The 19,412-nt window shown below is 39.9% G+C and overlaps 1 protein-coding gene across 1 annotated transcript in view; it reads left to right on the plus strand.

The window, feature by feature from the left end:
- The window catches only part of Cdk1 (cyclin-dependent kinase 1), a 67,050-nt gene that overhangs the window by 31,686 nt on the left and 15,952 nt on the right, over positions 1-19,412 (plus strand). The window contains exons 8-9 of the mRNA XM_013017049.1: positions 7,196-7,347; positions 12,388-12,575. Of these exons, the coding sequence (XP_012872503.1) occupies positions 7,196-7,347; positions 12,388-12,575 (340 nt within the window). The remainder of the gene's footprint in view (positions 1-7,195; positions 7,348-12,387; positions 12,576-19,412) is intronic.

A 19,412-nucleotide genomic window follows, 5' to 3' on the forward strand; every position in this document is an offset into this window, starting at 1 on the left:
CTACTCTGTCCTGCAGTAGTTTCAGAGATTCAGGTTTAATGTTAAGGTCTTTAATCCATTTTGAGTTGATGTTGGTGCATGGTGATAGGCTGCATGTGGTCACATGCAGAAAACAGACCCGTGGTTGAAGAGGCTGTGTTTCTTCCATTGTATGTCTTTGGCTTCTCTGTCAAATATCAGCTGACTGTAGGCATGTGGATTTATTTCTAGATCTTCTATTCTATTCCATTCTATTTCATTAAATAGTTCTTTTACATCTTTGGTTAGGTTAGTTCCTAAATATTTCATTTTTGGGGGGGTTATTGTGAATGGGGTTGCTTCCCTTATTTCCCTCTCTGCTTGTACATTGTCAGTGTATAGGAAGGTGACTGATTTTTGTGGGTTGATTTTGTATCCTGCTACTTTGCCGAAGTGATTTATGATTTCTAAGAGTTTGGGGATGGAGTTTTTGGGATCGCGAAAGTATATGTCATCTGCAAAAAGGGATAGTTTAACTCCTTCTTTCCCTATGCAGATCCCTTTAATGTCTTTTTCTTGCCTTTTTGCCCTGGCTAAGGGTTCCAGGACTATATTGAAGAGGAGTGGAGAGAGTGGGCATCCTTGCCTTGTTCCTGATTTTAAGAGAATTGGTTGTTGTTTTTCCCCATTAAGTATAACATTGGCTATTGGTCTGTCGTAAATGGCTTTCATTGTTTTTAGAAATGTTCCTTCTATTCCTATTTTCTCCAGAGCTTTTAGCATGAATGAATGTTGAATTTTATCAAAGGCCTTTTCTGCGTCTGTGGAGATAATCATGTGATTCTTGACCTTGGCTCTGTTGATGTGTTGGATTACATTTATTGATTTACGTATGTTAAACCATCCCTGCATCTCTGGGATGAAGCCTACCTGGTCATAGTGTATGATTTTTTTAATGTGTTTCTGGATTCTGTTAGAGAATTTTTTTATGATTTTTAGAATTGTAAGTGTGAGCTACTAGCACCTGGCCTTATACTGTTTTGTTTTGTTTTAATTAAAAAATTCTGTCTTTTCGGATTTATCATGACATAGCTGAGACGTATTTTGAGATAACCATCCAGCTATCTTACTGCCTCTACCTTTCCTCAATTGACTTGAGATGCTGTTCTTTGCCATATACTAAAATTCTGTCATATCCTAAATTTCTGTACATCATTGGGTCCACTGTGGGCCTTTCTGTTCTTTTATTGACCCCAGTGTATCCATGTATCAGCACTGCACATTTGAAACCACTATAGTAGATCTTAATTTCCGCTTCAGAAAAATACCTAGTAATTTTTTCTAGAATTTTCTGTACTCTTGTTTCTTCTTTCCATTTATACTTTATAACCAGCATATCTAGTTTTAAACATTAATATTTAGTAGATATTACATTTATTGATTAAGAAAGAGGGACCTGAAATCTTTTATTTGTAACCTTTTTGGTTCAACAGTCCTGCCTCTTGGTTAGCTGATCCAGTATCACTTGTCAGATATAAACCGTTCTTCCCCACCGGCCCAGTGAACAATGGGAGAGAGCCATGAGAAGAGGTGGAGCTTGACTTACCCAATACCAATGCTTCAGAGTCTATCCGAATAGCTCTCCCTTCTGTAAAACCCTAAGGAAAAAGTGGATGGGGTGCTAATTGCTATGGTGGAATGTGACAGGCATCTGTCAAGAATTCCTCTTCAGGACATATTCAGGGGCTCTCAAAGAAATCTTGAAGGTCTTACTGTGCAAATCTGGGTCATACAACGTATGTGTAGTGTTTCATCTGCTGAAATGAATAAGGAGAGGAAAGTGGCATAAAGACTGGGCTTCCAAACTTCATTGTTCAAATTCCCACCCTATAAGTGTGTGATTCGGACCACTTAGTCTCTCCCCCTTGCACCTTTTTGTTTTGTTTTGGTTTGGCTTTTTTGTTCAGTCGTGGGGGTGGAACTCTGGGCCTGGGCTCTGTCCTTCAGCTCTTTAGCTCAAGGCTAGTGCCCTACCAGTTGAGCCACAGCGCCACTTCCGGCCTTTTCTGCTTATGTAGTGCTGAGGAATAGAACCGAAGGCCTCATGCATGTGAGGCAAGCACTCTACCACTGAGCCAACTTCCAAGGCCTGCCCTTTGCACCTTTATGGTTGCCTTTAAGAATTAGAAGAACAGAATTAGGGTGTCAAGATTATAGCACAGCACCTGGAATGTATTGGCTCCTAAATTCATATTTTTATGAAGATTTTGCACCAGAGACAAAACTGAATGATTTCACTGTCTCTCCTTTTTTGGAGGCTATGGCAAACCTTTCGCAAAGAGTATAGCCATACATGACCTTTTCCCTCACCTCAGCTCCATAGAGAAGACAAGACACTTTTGAGCTTTTGGAATTCCAAGTATTTCAATACATCTTAAAGGACTTGCTCTTGCTCTGGGACTCATGCTGGCTCTTCATCTCCACGCATTCTTTCACTGACAGGAATTCCTTTGTCAAGTTTCTGGAGTGTGTGTCATCCTAAAATGAAGATACTTGATTTAGAATTAAACAGAATCTTGACTCTTTAAATTGTGCTGAGAATATTTCCTGATCACAGTTTTAATGTATATACCCAGTACATTTTCTGAAAATGTAAGAAAAGATGTAAGAGAAAAACACGTCTTTGTATGTATTTTTCTTTCTGTGTTCACTTCTGGGCCTACTCCACATTAATTTTGATATTTACAATTATATCCACATTTGTGTGGATGTCTACACCTTACAGATTTTCCTGCTGTTATGACTAGAGTATCATACCTTACTGAAAATTTGGTGTCTTGTTCTTTTAATGTTACATCATATCTCTACTTTTGAGTAAAGATAATTAAAATTATTAGCATAAGTTAATTGTACAAACAAGTTTCATTGTGATATTTATAACAGGCTTATAATTACTTTGGTGAAATTTATTCCATTTATTTTACTTCTTCCTGCCCCCCCAACCCCCCACCCTGTAGTGGGGCTTGAACTCTAGGCCTGGATGCTGTCCCTGAGCTCTTCAGCTCAAGGCTAGCACTCTACCACTTGAGCCACAGCACCACTTCCAGTTTTCTAGTAGTTAATTGGAGATAAGAGTCTCATGGACTTTCCTGCCCAGACTGGCTTTGAAACATGATCCTCAGATCTCAACCTCCTAAGTAGCTAGGATTACAGGCATGAGCCACTGGTGTCTGGCTACTTTTTCTTAAACACTTAGTTCCTCCCCACCTACGTTCTAACATGTTTTGGTGGATTTCATTTACTATTTTTTAGATATAAAATGCACTTCTATAATATTTATTCCTTCTCCTGTTTTGGGGGCGAGGGGCTTCCCTGTCCATCTCCCAAATATCCATCCATATTTTTATTTTGGTGCTACATTCTACTTCGTACCTTTTAAGTCAAGAATGATGCAAGCAGATTTTGTCTCCATGGACACTAGGGGAGATAGAGATCAGAGGGCTATTATTTATACATTTCCATTTAAAAATTAAACAAGTAAGCAAACCATTAGTTACTTTCCAAAAGCCTATGTAATGAACGAAAGCTCATTTAGTGTTCTTGTCTCGTTTTAAGGGAAAAGATTTGAATATTTTTCAAAGCTAGTACTGAGTCAGCTTGCACAACACTGTTTACAAGGGGTCCCATCAAAGCCAACGCACAGAGTTAAGAACATAGCATATTTATCCTTCCCTATGTGGTCCAAGTGGAATATTTTCCATTAAAGCAAAACAACCTGGAAATCGAGACCAATTTGTGCCAAATGGTAAATAAAAAGCAAATGGAATGTGTAATGAAATATTGTGGGAGAACAAACTGGGTGGCTTCTGTTCTTCCGCAGATGACTCTTGGCTGTGGCTCTGATTGTTGACCACAAGATGGCAATAAAGTATCTTATATTCTAACCATCTTGTCTGGCTGGGGGTGGGGGAAAGAATAGGAAAGAAAATCTTCAGTTCTATGCAAAATGGAATAGTATCTCCCTCTTCTCCCCACCCCGGGCAGGCAGCCAGGCTAATAAAAAAAAATTTTTTTAAACCAACACTATGAATTGAAACGCTTTCAAGAAACATCTGCACAGTGAAACTGTTAACTCTGAAGAAGCCCAACATCGTATTTATATTGTATAAATTAAAATGGAAAATAAAAACCCATTTGAGCCAATGTGCAACATCTCCACAGCAAGAGAAAAATCCTTCAGAAGTCAATCCATTTTCCAGCGAGGGCATTAAATATGGAGGATGTAGGAGCGGAAAACAACGGAAACCCTGCACAGTGGAGCTTCAAATACCCATTTCCCCAAGCAAATGTTGGAAACTGGAATTTCCCTTCTCCGACTCACATTTTAGGAGAAATAAACCATTTTAAAAAATTGAAGTATGCTTTTCAATGTAAGCTTCTCTCCAAATTTCTCAAACTCAAATTTTAGGACAAAGAAATCTTTTTTTTTTTTTTAATGTAAGTATGGTTTTGAATGTAAGCTCCTTTCCTTGCTTGGGAAAAATGATTTTCATAGATGACGGGCATTGCCTGTAGTATCTCCCCCCCTCCCACCTTCAACCCCGCCCCCCCTCAAGTCACACACCCAGTTCAATAGAGGAGAGTTGTTTTTCTGGATTGTGATTTAGACAAACTGAATCTTCTTGTGATATCCAAAACCCTCCCATGTTTCTTCATTTACATAGAAGACAAGAAAGTGCTTTAAAGTCCACTACACATGGGATGAACCCCTGGATTTAAACCATCCATTAGATGGCTCTCTATCTTTATGTGAATGACCATAATACTTTCTCTCCATCTATAAGGCCTTGGTGTGCCTTGTACACAGTACAACTTCGCACTGATTTCATGATGGCTAGGAAGTAGCCTGACCAAAATCAAACTTCCTCAGGAAACTGAAGTTCTCTGTCTGTCTGTCTGTCTGTCTCCTTTCTCTCTCCAAATGATTGGTCATGCAAATTTTGGTCCTACATGAAGAAAATTGGGTCTTCTTTTCTCTAAGAGAATGAATGGGGTTGTGAGTGGTGCAGACGGAGACTACTAACATCAAGTGTTTGATTCCAACTTCTGGATGCCAGAGTCACCCATTTTTGGTTCCAAGTAAAAGCCCTCTATCCTCATTGTAAATGAGGAAATCTTAACTTGTAAAGAAGCTTTTCAGGTAACTTGGAACTCGAACTGGGTGCTGTGATTTCTTTCCTACCTAAACTCCAGCCCTCTGCCCCTCCTATCATTAGTCTGCCTCCTACCATTAGTCCAGTCACTTAGGTTATAGGATATAACCTTTGGTATATCCTAGCAACACTCTTGGCTTGTTGAGAAACAACACAAATAATCTAGAAAAGCCTCTAAAATATTTTGTTTTGTTTTGTTTTTGTTGGTCATGGTACTTAAACTCTGGGCCTGGGGACTGTCCCTCAGCTCTTCAGCTCAAGGCAAGCGCTCTACCACTTGAGCCACAGCACCACTTCCGGTTTTCTGGTAGTTTATTAGAGATAAGAGTCTCACGGACATTCCTGTCTGGGCTGTCTTTGAACCATGATCCTTAGATCTCAGCCTCCTGAGTAGGTAGGATTACAGGCATGAGCCACCAGCTCCTGGCTCTAGGAATATTTTGAAGAACAATTTTTACTGCTTCTCTGGTGCCCTTGGAAAATGGTGAATGAAGAGAGGAAAGATGGGAGAATCAGTCATAATTTTAATGTACGTATGTGAAGATGAAATCAGGTAGATTGAGGGGATAGGTGGAATTGGAAGGGATGGCGAGAATGAAGAGGTGACATTGATCAAATACATTGAACTCACAAACTAGTATGTTGCCTTGCAACCCCTTTGTTCAAATACTTAAATATAGAAATAGCTGCCTGTGACCCCTTCATCTATGACCTTCTTCCTGATCATCTCCAGGAAGGCAGGGCCAAGGGCATCTCAGATGATTGCTTAAAACAGGATATGAGCTGGTCCCTGATGGTTCACTCCTGTAATCCTCGCTACTCAGGAACTGAGACCTGGGCTGGGAAGGTGGCTCAGTGGTAGAGCACTTGCCTTGCATGCCAGAGGCCCTGGGTTCAATTCCTCAGCACCACATAAGCAAAAAGAAAAAACACGGAAGTGGCGCTGTGGCTCAAGTGGTAGAGCGCTAGCCTTGAGCTGAAGAGCTGAGGGACAGTGCCCAGGCCCAGAGTTCAGGCCCCACGACTGGACCCAAAAAAAAAAAAAAAAAGAGTCAGGAACTGAGACCTGAGGATTTCCAGCCCAGGCAGGAAAGTCTGTGGAACTCTTACTTCCAATTAATCACAGAAAAAGCTGGAACAAAAGGAGCTTAGGGACAGCATCCAGGCCCAGAGTTCAAGGCCTAAGACCAGCAAAAATCAAAACCATCCAGGATACATGTGTGTGTGTGTGTGTATGTCTTTACAAGAGAGTTAGAAGAAGATATTTCCTGTGCTTGTGGAAACTACTGTTATGAGAACCAGTAAAATGGTGCACACACACACACACTCATGCACACACACATGCACTCATGCACACCAGCTGTATGATGATGTGCTGCCTTTGACTTGCTTGTAGTTTCAGTGTTTTCCTAGGTTTATTGTGTTTGAACGAGGAAAGTAGAAGTTTGCTTGTTTAGGAGGACCTACTCGAGGTAGGTAGGCTTATAATATAGTATATTCTCTATGTTGACATAACCATATTCCAAACAAATTGTCAAATGGTTTGAGCTCAACAGATATGGGGAACAATTCACTTTCTCAGCCATTATCTTGGACACTGTGTTGAGCTCAAAATGGCTTCTTATGTAATGTTATCATAACTAAACCCTGAGCCTATAATGTTAACCTTCAGAGACCTAATAGCCTGTTGTGGAGGACAGACAGACAATTTTGTGATGACCAATGTACTAGCTAATGTCAGGTCATTCTATATGGACCAAGGGCAGTTTGGGAAAGGCAGAGGAGAGGTGGACCATGAGCTGGGCAGGCCATGAAGAGGTCTGCAGGCAGGTACACTTAAAGGGGTAAGGGCTTTGTATTTGATTCAAAGTCTGCCTGTGCGAAGCCTGGGGATTTATCTTCAGTGTGTCCTAAGAAGACTGGCCTGGGGTTGACCACTTGCAGTCCTGGCTTAGCCTTTAAGTCACTCTGGTAACCTCACCAGATTTCTTTATCAGTTCTAACCGTTAATGTTCTTAACCCAGGTTAGAGTAAATATCATGCGTAAGCTTCTTTCTCTTAAAGTAAACAGCCTGTGCACATACCCTGTCCTAAGCAGGGCAGGGTCACAATGGCTGCCAGGGTCATGGCCATCTGTAGAAACCACTAGAGAAGGCCGACTTTGTAGAACTGAAATGTAAGCAAAGACTAAAGGTATGTCATTAAAAAACAAAAGGCCCTCCCTTTCTCTCTAGATCTGCTTCTAATTATACAGAAAGCCAGCTTCCTAACCACCCACTTTTAGCCAATGCTGGATGGCCCAAGGACCTGTCCCCCTTTTCAATCTCAAAGCAGACAAGCCACAAGTCACAGGCCACCGGCCACTAGCCAGGAGCTTTCAGACCAGAGATGTAGAAGGAAGCAAAGGATATAGCATCTAGTCCCAGCCTGTCTGGGGCCTACCAGGATGAGAATTAGCTTCCCAACTGGCTTCCTACTATGAATATCTACAAAACAGACATGAGTTAAATCACTTCCCAGTTTTTCCTGAAGGAAATTTCTACTTACTCTTTTTAGGTTCAGGGTTAGAAGCTGGAAAAAGCCACTTCCCAAAACATCAAAGTAGAGGCAAAGTAATTTGGGGCACATGTAATCAAAATCCCTTTTTACAAGGGAGGGTACATTGTGGAGTTTTGTTTTCTTCTTAGCACAAATTGTTCATGAAAGTGAATGTAAGTTTTCTTCTACTTAGTCTTCTAATACTTAAATCCAGAAGCTGAAGAGAGTGGGGTATCTAGAAAAAGATTTATTCAAGTGCTCATAACTTTAAAAAAAAGTATTTTAACCCTTTATTTTGGCATAATTTCTTATTAACAGAGACATGGCACACCTAAATACAGAGAATCTCTGAACACTCAGCCTAGGTTCCAAACACTAGAACAATGACTTTTTTTCTAGTTTCTATAGTGGTTGCACTATAGTTTACATGCCTATAACCGGTGTAATAGGGTTGCTTCTCTTTTTCATCCCACCAGCATTTGTGGTTAGTGTTTTGATGATAGTCATTCTGACTGATGTGAGATGAGATCTCAATGTTGAGTTGATTTACATTTCCTTTATGGCTGCAAATGTTGAGCATTTCTTCATGTATTTATCGGCCATTTGTACTTCTTGCAAGAATTGTCTATTCAGTTCATTTGTCCATTTGCTAATTGGGTACTGATTCTTTGTGGAGTTTAGTTTTTTGAGCTCCCTGTATACTCTAATTATTAATCACTGGTCAGATGGAGAGCTGACATATATTTTCCTTCTTCCATTGTGTAGAATGTTTCTTCAGTCTAGTGACTTGTTTCCTTTTTGTTTTCTTACTGTGTAATCCAGGCTCAAACTCTCCCTTTTCCTGCCTCACCTGTGAATGCTGGCTAGAATTACAGATGTGTACCATTGCCAAGTTCCTTTCTACATTTTAGAAGGAAGCTACTAAAAAGTTCCAGGCACATAGGTAGTTTGCATTTTATTTCCACTGGCAGTACTACTACACCGATAACGGCTGGGTATAGTGGTACAAGCCTGTCATCCGAGCTACCTGAGAGGTAGAAGTAGGATTATAGTCAGAGGCAGGCAAAAACACAAGACTTTACTGAAGAATAAACAAAAACAATCTGGGGAAAGGGCATGACAAAAGCTTTAGAGTTCAAAGGCTCTGAGGTTCAAAGAAATGAGTACCACCAAAGCAAAAAGCAGATCAAATTGTCATGATAACAGGAAGCTACAATGCAAGGATTCTTCCTTTTTATTTTTTCAACAGATTTGGAGTATTAGAGGCCACGAGCAAAAAAATAACTTTATTTGTATTGTATACAGTAAAGATTATTTAAATCTTTGATGATGACTCATGTTGCTAAGGGAGTGTAGAGAAAGGTAGAACCAAGTCTTGAGGAGATGGCAGAAGGCTTCACAGAGAGAGGGAGGTGTCAGTTATAACCCAAAGAAAATGTAATTCTTCATGTGACTTTGATGCATGTAGGGAGGAAAGAAAATGGAGCTCTAGGGAAAGCAACAGAGTTTGCAAAGGCTCAACCTTTGCTCGCAGCCCAGTTGGAGAACTTAGAATTTATGGAGCTTTCTGGAGTACTGTTACCTCTCCACCTGCAGTTATTTACATAAAATTCTGTTGTCCCTAAGGCACTCATATATAAAAGAGAAGATTTATTTCACTTTCCTGAATTTTTCAAAAGAATCGTGAATTTAGAAGTAGATCTTTTAAAATCTGAGAAACATTTCAAGCTCATAGTAAGAGATACTTTGCAATTCCAATTTCATTTTTATAGACATGCATCGGATTTTGCTTATTCACATTTTGTCCCAAATTTGATCATTTTCTTCTAAGATTGTAAAAAGCTGTTTCTTTATGCTGGGTGCCAATGACTAATGCCTGCAATCCTAGCTACACTAAGAAGGCTGATATCTGGGGAATTGTAGTTCAAAGCGAACCCTGACAGAAAAGGCTGTATGATTTCATCTCCCACATAAAAATGAAAAATCCATAGTATTCCATCATGAAGATTTATTTAACCACTTTCCTATTGATGCATATTCTTTTTTAAAAGCTTTTGCTATAATAATGAGTATAATTAATACATGTATATACAATATATAATTATAATGAAACAATTTTCTGAACACTTAATATATATTAACTCATTTCATAAGCTCACCAACTCTGTGAGGGAAGAACTGTCATTAGCTCCATTTTATATATGATTATATTGAGATACAGATAGGTTAAGTGAATTGCTCAAAATAACACAGGTAGTAAGCATGAAAACTTTTTCCTTTCTTTCTTCCTTCCTTCCTTCCTTCCTTTCTCTGTTTCTGTCTGTCTGTCTGTCTGTCTGTCTTCTCTTTCTTTTTTCTTTTTGCCAGTTCTAGGGCTTGTAGTTAGGACCTTGAGCTCTTGCTTGGCTTTTTCTCTCACGGGTGGCCCTTTACCACTTGAGCCATGCCTCCATTACAGATTTTTGCCGGCTGATTGGAGATAGAGTCTCTTAGACTTTCCTATCCAATCTCGATCCTCTGGATCTCAGTATCCTGAGTAGCTAAGATTATAGGTAATAATACGCGGCACTCAGCTTCAGAATCCCTTCTCTAAGATGACTTTCTCATATTCTACATTTATATGAAAAGGGTGTGTCATGAATGTATAATATAAATGGCATACATAAAATACTGATACTGTTACATCTGCCATATCAGTACATAGAGGCATGTCTGCCTTTCTTAACATCTGTATATGTCATTATTCTGATTATATGATATATTTAAACAACCTCCTATTGATGGATATTTTGGTTCTTTCAAAATCTTTTGCTAGCTGGGCATCAGTGGCTCATGCCTATAATCTTAGTCAGTCAGGAGGCTGAGATCTGAGGATGTTGATTCAAACTCAGTGTGGGCAGGAAAGTCCATAAGTCTCTCATCTCCAAAGAACCAGCAAAAGCAAGAAGTATAGCTGTGGCTCAAGTAGCACAGCTCTAGCCTTGAGCAATGTAGCTAAGGGACAGCACTTAGTCTAGGACCCAAGTTCAAGCCCCAGCACTGTCACAAATAAATTTTTTTGCTATAAAAATATGACTATAATTAATGTATGTACATATAGAATATAATCATATTAAAATACTATATAACTGCTGTGATAATCATTTAGTGGATGTTCATTTGTTATGTGTGCCGTTCCATCTGTTGGATAAATTCCCACAAGTGAAATGACTGAATCAAAGTCCATGCATACTGGCCATTTAGAAATTTGTTTTTCAAGAGGGATGAAGGGGGTGGCTGTTGAGCCTTGGCCTTGCACTTGCTAGGAAATCACTGTACTACTTGAGCCATATCCCGAAGTCCTTTTCTACTTATTTTTTCTTCAGATAAGGTCTCACCATTTCCAGCCCTGCCTCGCATGGAACTGTGACTATCCTACTCTCTCCCTTCCATGGGCCTTATAGGTATGTACCACTGTGCCTGGCCTGTATTTGCAATTTTAATAGGTACTGCCAAGTTGTCTTTGAGGGAACCTGACATCTTCTACCAACCCCAGCAGCTATGGACCAAGGTGCTGAATTTACTAAGGCCCCATTCACAGGTTATTCAGTAGACTCACACCAAACTTACCACACCATTCGGTCTTCCAAGGGAAACCGGGGAAGCTGTGTGAGTTCAAGGAAACTAAGCTACCCAAGGAAAGGTCAGAAACTTGAACCATCATATCTCTGGGCAGAAGTCAGACACAGCAGAAAACCAAGAGAAGGCATTTGATGATGATATTCCCTGATATTCTGGGTAGCTGGTATGCAGTCATGAAGGCCCCTGATTGAGAGCCTATTCTGGGGATCTGGGCGTCTAAAATGTCCCGTCCTCTATAGAAAGAGGAAGGTAGTTCAATTCCAGGAAATGCCATAAGAGTGCAAACACAGACAGGAAATTTGTTACCTTACTGCTGAAGATGAGAAAGGCCTGCTGGTCTGGTTCTTAGTCTGGTGACCTAGTTGAGTCCAGATTCCTGGAAGCTGGCCAGAAAGGAATAGGCAGGAGCCCGCCTCTCCCCTGAAAAGCAGTTCAGTGGGACTCAAGAGCATTCAGGTTGGGACAGGGGCAGAGTAGGAGTTTCCTACCAAATCCACTGGGCTGGCTGATGCAATCCTCTGGAACTTTTATTGTTTATCTATCTGAGGTAATGTTTTCCATATTTTTTTTGGGGGGGTCCAGTCATGGGGGCCTGAACTCTGGGCCTGGGCCCTGTCCCTCAGCTCTTCAGCTCAAGGCTAGCGCTTTACCTCTTGAGCCACAGCGCCACTTCCGGCTTTTTTCTTTTGCTTATGTGGTGCTGAGGAATCGAACCCAGGGCCTCAGGCATGCAAGGCAAGCGCTCTACCACTGAGCCACCTTCCCAGCCCAACAGGTAGTATTTTAAACATTATATTTAAATAATGGTACAAACGCGTTTCAGTGCGACATGCAACAATACATTTTGATCAGGGTCACCCTTTCTTCATTCTCCCCCAGCTCTCTTAACCCCACCCATCCCCTCAAGGTACCTGGCTATGTCTGTATCCACCCACCGTTCCTCTCTCCATTAATCTACCTTACCCCTCCTCCCCCAAGACCCCAAATTCCAGCTTCCAGTTGTTCATTTTGTTAAACTGTGAGTTGTTTAAATTAGAACCAATTTTTTTTTAAAAAGCCATGAAAATAAAAATTCTTCCAAAACCAAGTCTGCTGTGAGATTCATGAGTCCCAGGAAGTATCCCAAGACTTCCTTCAGCCCAGTAGCCTCTGGGAACTGTAGATGCAAATTGCTTCTGGGAGGAGCATGCACGGCCTTCTGGCTACTTCTAAGTGTGGCCCAAGGAATTAGCAACTTGCTGGAAGGTAGGTGGGTTTTCCTGTAGAGGAAGCTGGGATATTATGTGCCCACCTGGGAAGGTAGGGTGGAAGAGCTGCCCAAATGATATGAAAAGACGAAACCTGGTACCAAAGTCATGTATTGCCTACTTCTCAAACTTGTCTGCAGCCAGCCTTTTATTCTGCTTGTGAATGAACTCATGACCCTCCCACTGCTGCTCCAAGTCAAAATCAATCCAGCCTACATAGAAGTCAGTAATATGGATGAAGATCCCTACAGTGCAATCCTATTCCTGGGGATTTGCACTGCAGATGTAACGTGGCATGCGAAAGGTTGATTGTTGAGATAATTGTAGCATTAATAACTCTGAAAAATAAGATCTAGCTTACATATCCAACAACAGGGTAGCTGTTACATATTTTAGGATGTACATACACAATGTAATATTATTGTACAGTCATTAAAAATCTAATTTAAAGCTGGTTGCTGATGGCTCATGTCTCTAATTTTAGCTACTCGAGAGACTGAGATCTGAGGATAGAGGTTTGAAGCCAGGTCAGGTGGACAAATCTGAGAGACTTTCAGCTCGAATTAACTATCAAAAAAGTGGAAGTGGAAGTGTGGCTTAAGTGGTACAATGCCAATCTTGAGTAGTGAAAGCTAAGGGACAATGTCCAAGCCCTAAGTTCAGAACCTGGTATGAGCACAAAAATGCAACTTGGAACTGGAGGCATGGCTCATATGGTAAGGTGCCAGCTTAGAGTGAACAAAATCTGAGGAAGGGTGCAAAGCCTTGCATTTAAGCCCTGCTACCAACACACACATGCAAAAGCAACATAACTTGAAGTGCAAAACACTGTACAAATGGTATTTTCTGATTACAGTTATTCAACATACCTGCAGACAGAGAAAACTGTAAAATAAAGATATTAAAATGTTGAATTTCAGTCTTCAGATGCTGCAGTTAAGAGAAATATCGTTTCTCCACCTAATTTTCTATAATAAGTATGAACGTTAAGACTTAGACTTCAAGCCAGGCACTAGTGGCTTATACCTGTAATCGTAACTACTCAGGAGACTGAGATCTGAAGATCATGGTTTGAAGCCAGGCTGGGCAAGAAAGTCTGTGAGATTCTTACCTCCAATTAATCATACAAATGCTCAGGGATAGTTCCCAGGCCCTAAGTTCAAGCCGTAGGACTGTAAAACAAAAGAAGAATTAGACTTCATGTATTCACACAATCATTATCAATAGATCAACAGTTTAGTTCTCATGCATACATAATATATGCATAATTAATATAACTAGCCACAGTGGATAATTTTCTGTACTGTTTGTGAATTAGTAACAGGTTAGTGTGGTTTTTCATACACAATCTCTGATATCAGTATTGGGGGATCAATGGTGTTTCTCAGGTCTAATTGGAAATATTTTAAGTAATTGAAGATTCATTTAACTAACATAACTAGTTAAATTATAATTAGCAATATTATAGTTAATTAGCAATATTATAGTTGCCAAGTTAAATCTCTAAAAAGTCCATCCACTTTCTTGGCAAAATGTACTCTTGAAGAAAATTCTCAAGTTGGTTTCAGACTGAAACAGGCTGATCTGTATTGATAATTAAAAACCAGGTAAGTTTAATTGTTCATGTGCTATAAACAAGTGTGACACTGATTAACTGTGAATCTTTTCTTCAAAAAGAGATAGGTGATCCAGCAGTATATGCTATACCTAATTTACGTTTTATTAATTATATTTGGTATCTTTTTCAGGCTCACAGGTTTATTGGAAATAATAAAGAATATTAGGTATCAAGCACTTGGCAAAATGACTGCTCTTCATTTCTCTAAATTGGTGATAAAATGTATGTGCCAAGGACAGTTTGACTCACAGGATGATGTGAGGAAATGTTAAGAAAAGGTCCCAGGGGTGGAGATAGTTAACAACTGGTTTGGGAAATTCTTCCATTGAGAGAAAATTTAAATAGTACACAATTGCTTTGTTCGAGTGTAGTACAAGCTAATAATGGCTCTTAGCATTTTAATAGAACTATACACTCATCACCATAGTCTATTTTAAAACACTTAAATCATTCTAAAAAGTAAGGAAATGTTAGCAGTCACCTTCCAATTCCCTCAACTCTTCTAGTCTTAGCCATTTTAGATTTACCTATTCTGGTCATTTAATGTGAATAGCATCGCCTTAAAACCCATTTTCATTGGCTTTTTTCACAGTTTTAAGATTCATCTATGCTGTGGAATATATCAGTACTTCATTTCTTTTTTAATTTCCAAATAATATTCCTCTGTATGGATGTAACACATTTATGTGACAGTTTATTAATTGATGGGCAATTGGCTTACTTCCACCTCAGGGGTATTGTGTATAATGCTGCTGTGGACATTTGTATACAATTTTTTTTTTGGTCAGTTGTGGGACTTGAACTCTGGGCCTGGGTGCTGTCTTCCAGCTCTTCAGCTCAAGGCGAGTACTCTACCACTTGAGTCACAGTGCCGCTTCTGGTTTTCTGGAGATTAAATGGAGATAAGAGTCTCATGGACTTCCCTGCTGGGCCTGGCTTTGAACTGTGATCCTCAGATCTAAGCCTCTTGAGTAGCTAGGATTACAGGTATAAACCACCAGCACCCACCTGCATACAAATTTTTATGTGAGCATGCTTTCATTTCTCTTGGAGATGTGTGTGTGTGTGTGTGTGTGTGTGTGTGTGTGTGTGTGTGTATTTAGCAGTGGCATTGGTGGGCCAAGCATTTCTTTTTTTTTAAATGTTATCATTCAAGACTTTTAAAGCTGAATAGGCAGGGAGAGTCAGAGAAATGAGAAAAGATGGGTAAGAACTGAGAGAAATACATTTTGAGAAAAACTGTAGAAGAATAAATTATAACAGCAGATAGAAGAAGCTCAAAATGCTTCTGTATGGAGACAGTGATGGGAAATGAGGCCAAAGGAGAAAATTCAGGCCCAGGAGGAGTTATTGGCTCAGATTCTACTGAATAGATCCTAGGAGGCTGTTAATAGCTTAAACTTCAGGAGCAAGGTCACCCTGAAGGTCATGTGAAGATTAGGTTTAGTCTGCCAGATGGGTTGTTGGCAACTCTGGCCAGTGTCTTGCTACCTGCAGAGGCTTGTGCTCTTTAGAGATGTTTATACTGAAGACTTGGACTGGCTTCTTGAAACTAAAATGGTGTTCTATGGATTCATGACATGTGATATATTTATAACATCATTAAGGGAGTTTTTAGATGAGCCATTTTGTTTGCTTAAAAGACATTGCAGAAGAGGGCAAGGCTTGTTTATATTGTTACCAAAATATGTTTAGATTAACTCTTTGAAAATGAGTGTGCCAATGTGCTGAGATTCTTTCTGCTCTACCTGAAACATTCATTTTAACCAATGAAAAGTATACCCCAATTTTGCTGAAATGGAGATCATTTATGACTTGAACCTGGCACTTCTCAAAAGTTCTTCTGCACTGCTGATTAACTGCATTCTCCTATGTCCAGTTGAAATGAGAACCTGAATTGACTGACTTGCTTTGATCCAAAGGAAGAGTATTTGTGTCTCCATGACGCAAATTCTCAAACATTAGTGAGGATGCATTTCCTCTTTCCAAGCTCCAAATAAATATATTAGGCTACAATTTTCTCCTCAGTTTTATTAGCTACTCTTTCCAGGCCTTTTCAGTCAGGAGCCTTCAAATTAAATATTTCTCTGTGCTGATTCCAAATTGAATTTAAGCATGACTATTAAAACAGTTTGTGGTTGCTTTTGACTTTTCCTACTTACTTGGTAAACAGCAGACATGGAGTAGTATAAAGAGATTTAGAGAAATAGAAATCCTTTCTAGTTTCTATTTTTCCAGTGTTTATTGGATTTGCTTCTTTCTGTTTGAAATAACATGTAAGTTGGGACTGTTGATAATGCTCTCCACACATGTTCAGTCTGCAACTATGTATTGAATACCCAACTTGTGTCAGAGACGGAGGAGGCTCAGGGCTAAGATGGCTGAACCAATGGGTTTGTGGTCTGTGGGCAGAGACAAGAAACACAAAAATGACTGCCATAAGTAGGGTGTGGGGGACTTACCAGTGACATAATGGCTGTACAGCCAGTAGAAAGATTCTTTTGGGAGTATTTTTGTGGGTGATTTAATGAGGAATGTATAGAAAGCAGGTCTGTGATTATTAGGGAGTTCTGATTTACACAAAAGTAAATTGATGATAAAACAGAATGCTAGGAGCATCTAAGTTCAAAGTTTATATATTTCACTTATTCATGGAGGTGTGAAAACCTTAGTGGTTCTCATCTGAGACATTAAGCTATTCTGTAGTTGGGAGAAAGAATTAAGGGAGGTAGACTAGAGCAGCCTGGTTGAAAGTAAGCTCTCAGTAATGAGTGTTTTTTGACTTTAAGACTCTTCAGAAACTTAAGTGTTAATATGAATTCTGAATAAGAAGTAGAGAAACAGAGAAGGAAAGAGATTATATACCCAGAGTGACAGATTACCCACCCCCCTTAACAAACCCTTTGATCACAGATCTATTTTCTTTAACAGAGTAGCTTAAAGGGTTAGTATTCTCAGAAACAGATTTTGAAGACCCTAAAACAGGGAAATAATAGCCATTGCTATTGCTATAATGCCGTGGCTCATGCCTGTAATCTCAGCTACTTTGGAAGCAAAGATTGGAAGATCATCATCCAAGGCTGGCTCTGGGCCAAATCACAAGACTATCTGAAAAATAACTAAAATGGATATGGGCTGGGAGCATGGCTGAAATGGTAGAGCGTTTGACTAGTGAGTGTGAGACCCTGAGTTCAAACCCCAGTATCACCACCAAAACAAACAAACAAGAAAAAAAATAAAGGCTAATGAAAGGAGCTGGGTGCCAGTGGCTCACACTTGTAATCCTAGCTAATTTGGAAGCTGAGATTTGAAGATCGCAGTTCAAAGACAACCAGGGCAGGAGATTCTTTTCTTTTCTTTTTTCTATTTTTTTTGGTCTGTTCGTGGGGCCTGAACTCTGGGCCTGGGCACTGTCCCTCAGCTCTTCAGCTCAGGGCTAGCACTCTACCACTTGAGCCACAGTGCCACTTCTGGCTTTTTTCTTTTTTGCTTATGTGGTGCTGAGGAATCGAACCCAGGGCCTCAGGCATGCAAGGCAAGCGCTCTACCACTGAGCCACCTTCCCAGCCCCAGGAGACTCTTTTCTTAAAGAAAAATTGTAAAAGTCATGTACAGAAGAGTTACAGTTACATAATTAAGGTTATGAGTACATTTCTTTCTTTTTTAAATAAGATTTTATTTTATTGTAAAAGCAATGTACAGAGGGGTTACAGTTACGTAAGGTAATGAGTACATTTCTTTTTGAGCAGTGTTACCCCTTCCCTCGTTTCTTCCCACTTCCCCCAACCTTTCTTTCCCCAAAATCTGCGTGTTCATTAACACAAGGAAAGACATCGCAACACAGATAAATAAATATACAGCTTCTGTCAGGAGCAGCTCCTGTGTTCATCTAGAGTTGTCCCTTCCCCTCTCAGTGTCCACAGTCACAGACTTGATTTCATCTCCCACCCCTATCCCTGACTTCTTAGAAAGCTGAGGAATGTATTGGAGCTCAGGATGCAAATGACCAAGTAGAGCACTCAGAATTTGGGGTCTAGATTTTAAAGTTCATTTCCAACCTAGTGTCTAGTGAGGATCACAGTTGCATAGGTTCATCCTTTGTCTCACTGTTTCTGTGATTCCCTTTCCCTTCTCTAAATCAGATATACTCATATATAGGACAGTGGATACAGAAATAAAATCAATGACAACAGGGAATAAACCAAAAGAGGGGGAAAAGAAATAAAAAAATAAATAACTTATTGCCAATTAATTACCAGAAAACTGGGAAGTGGCTCTGTGGCTCAAAGTGGTGGAGCACTAGTGTTGAGCAAAAAAGCTCACTGACACCAACTAGGCCCTGAGTTCAAGCCCCATAATGAAGGCAATAATCATCCTGGGCCTTGTAAGAGGAGAATGACTCTATCAGATAAAAATGGGATAAAAAGCGAAAACAAAGAGTAAAAGCAAAATGTTATTATAATTGAGGGAGGCAAAATATTTTGTGAGGATATATTTCATCACAGGAGAAAAATGGACTTACTGACAAGTAGGGAAAAGCTACCATGACATAGCGGACAGCTGCTGTTGCTGTCTGCCAGAGCCTATTTCCTCTTTCCACATTCAGCAGCAGAATTATCTCTGAGGAAGCCACACAGGCAGAAATAACCTTTAAGTTGCTGAGGCTCAAGACTCCAAGTCTCCTCATTATACCCATCCTATTTTAGGCTCCAGGAGGGGCCTGATCATGGTTCTAGGCCTTATGGTGCTAGGCCTTAACATATGTGACTACCTAGTACTCACACATTTAATCCTTGTCAATTTGATACTTTGCTTCACTTGGTTCTGACTATTGTCTTTCCTCATCCACACTTAGCTGTGTGTCTGAGGTGTCTGCCAGGATTTCAGGCATATTTCTGAACTATGAAGGGGAAGTGGAGTTGGGAAGACATTGAGTTTGAGTTTCCATGGGTGTATTTATGTGGTTCATAGTCACTTCTTATGCTATCCCCCTAATATCATTCTGGATGCTAAGAATGCTGCTGCTCTGCCGTGTGACAAAAGACCCCAGCAAACCGGTGACTCTTATCATCTTATCCCCGGACAAAAAAGCTTGAAATTCCTTGAAATTTACTAGCTTATAGAATGAAGAAACCAGAGGGATCCCAAATGCAGGAATAATTACAAAATATACAGACAGTTAATAATAAGTTGTGAAGCTGAAATAAATTTGAAGTT

This window comes from Dipodomys ordii, unplaced genomic scaffold (genome assembly GCF_000151885.1).
Source record: "Dipodomys ordii isolate 6190 unplaced genomic scaffold, Dord_2.0 Scaffold34, whole genome shotgun sequence".
Taxonomy (NCBI): Eukaryota; Metazoa; Chordata; class Mammalia; order Rodentia; family Heteromyidae; genus Dipodomys; species Dipodomys ordii.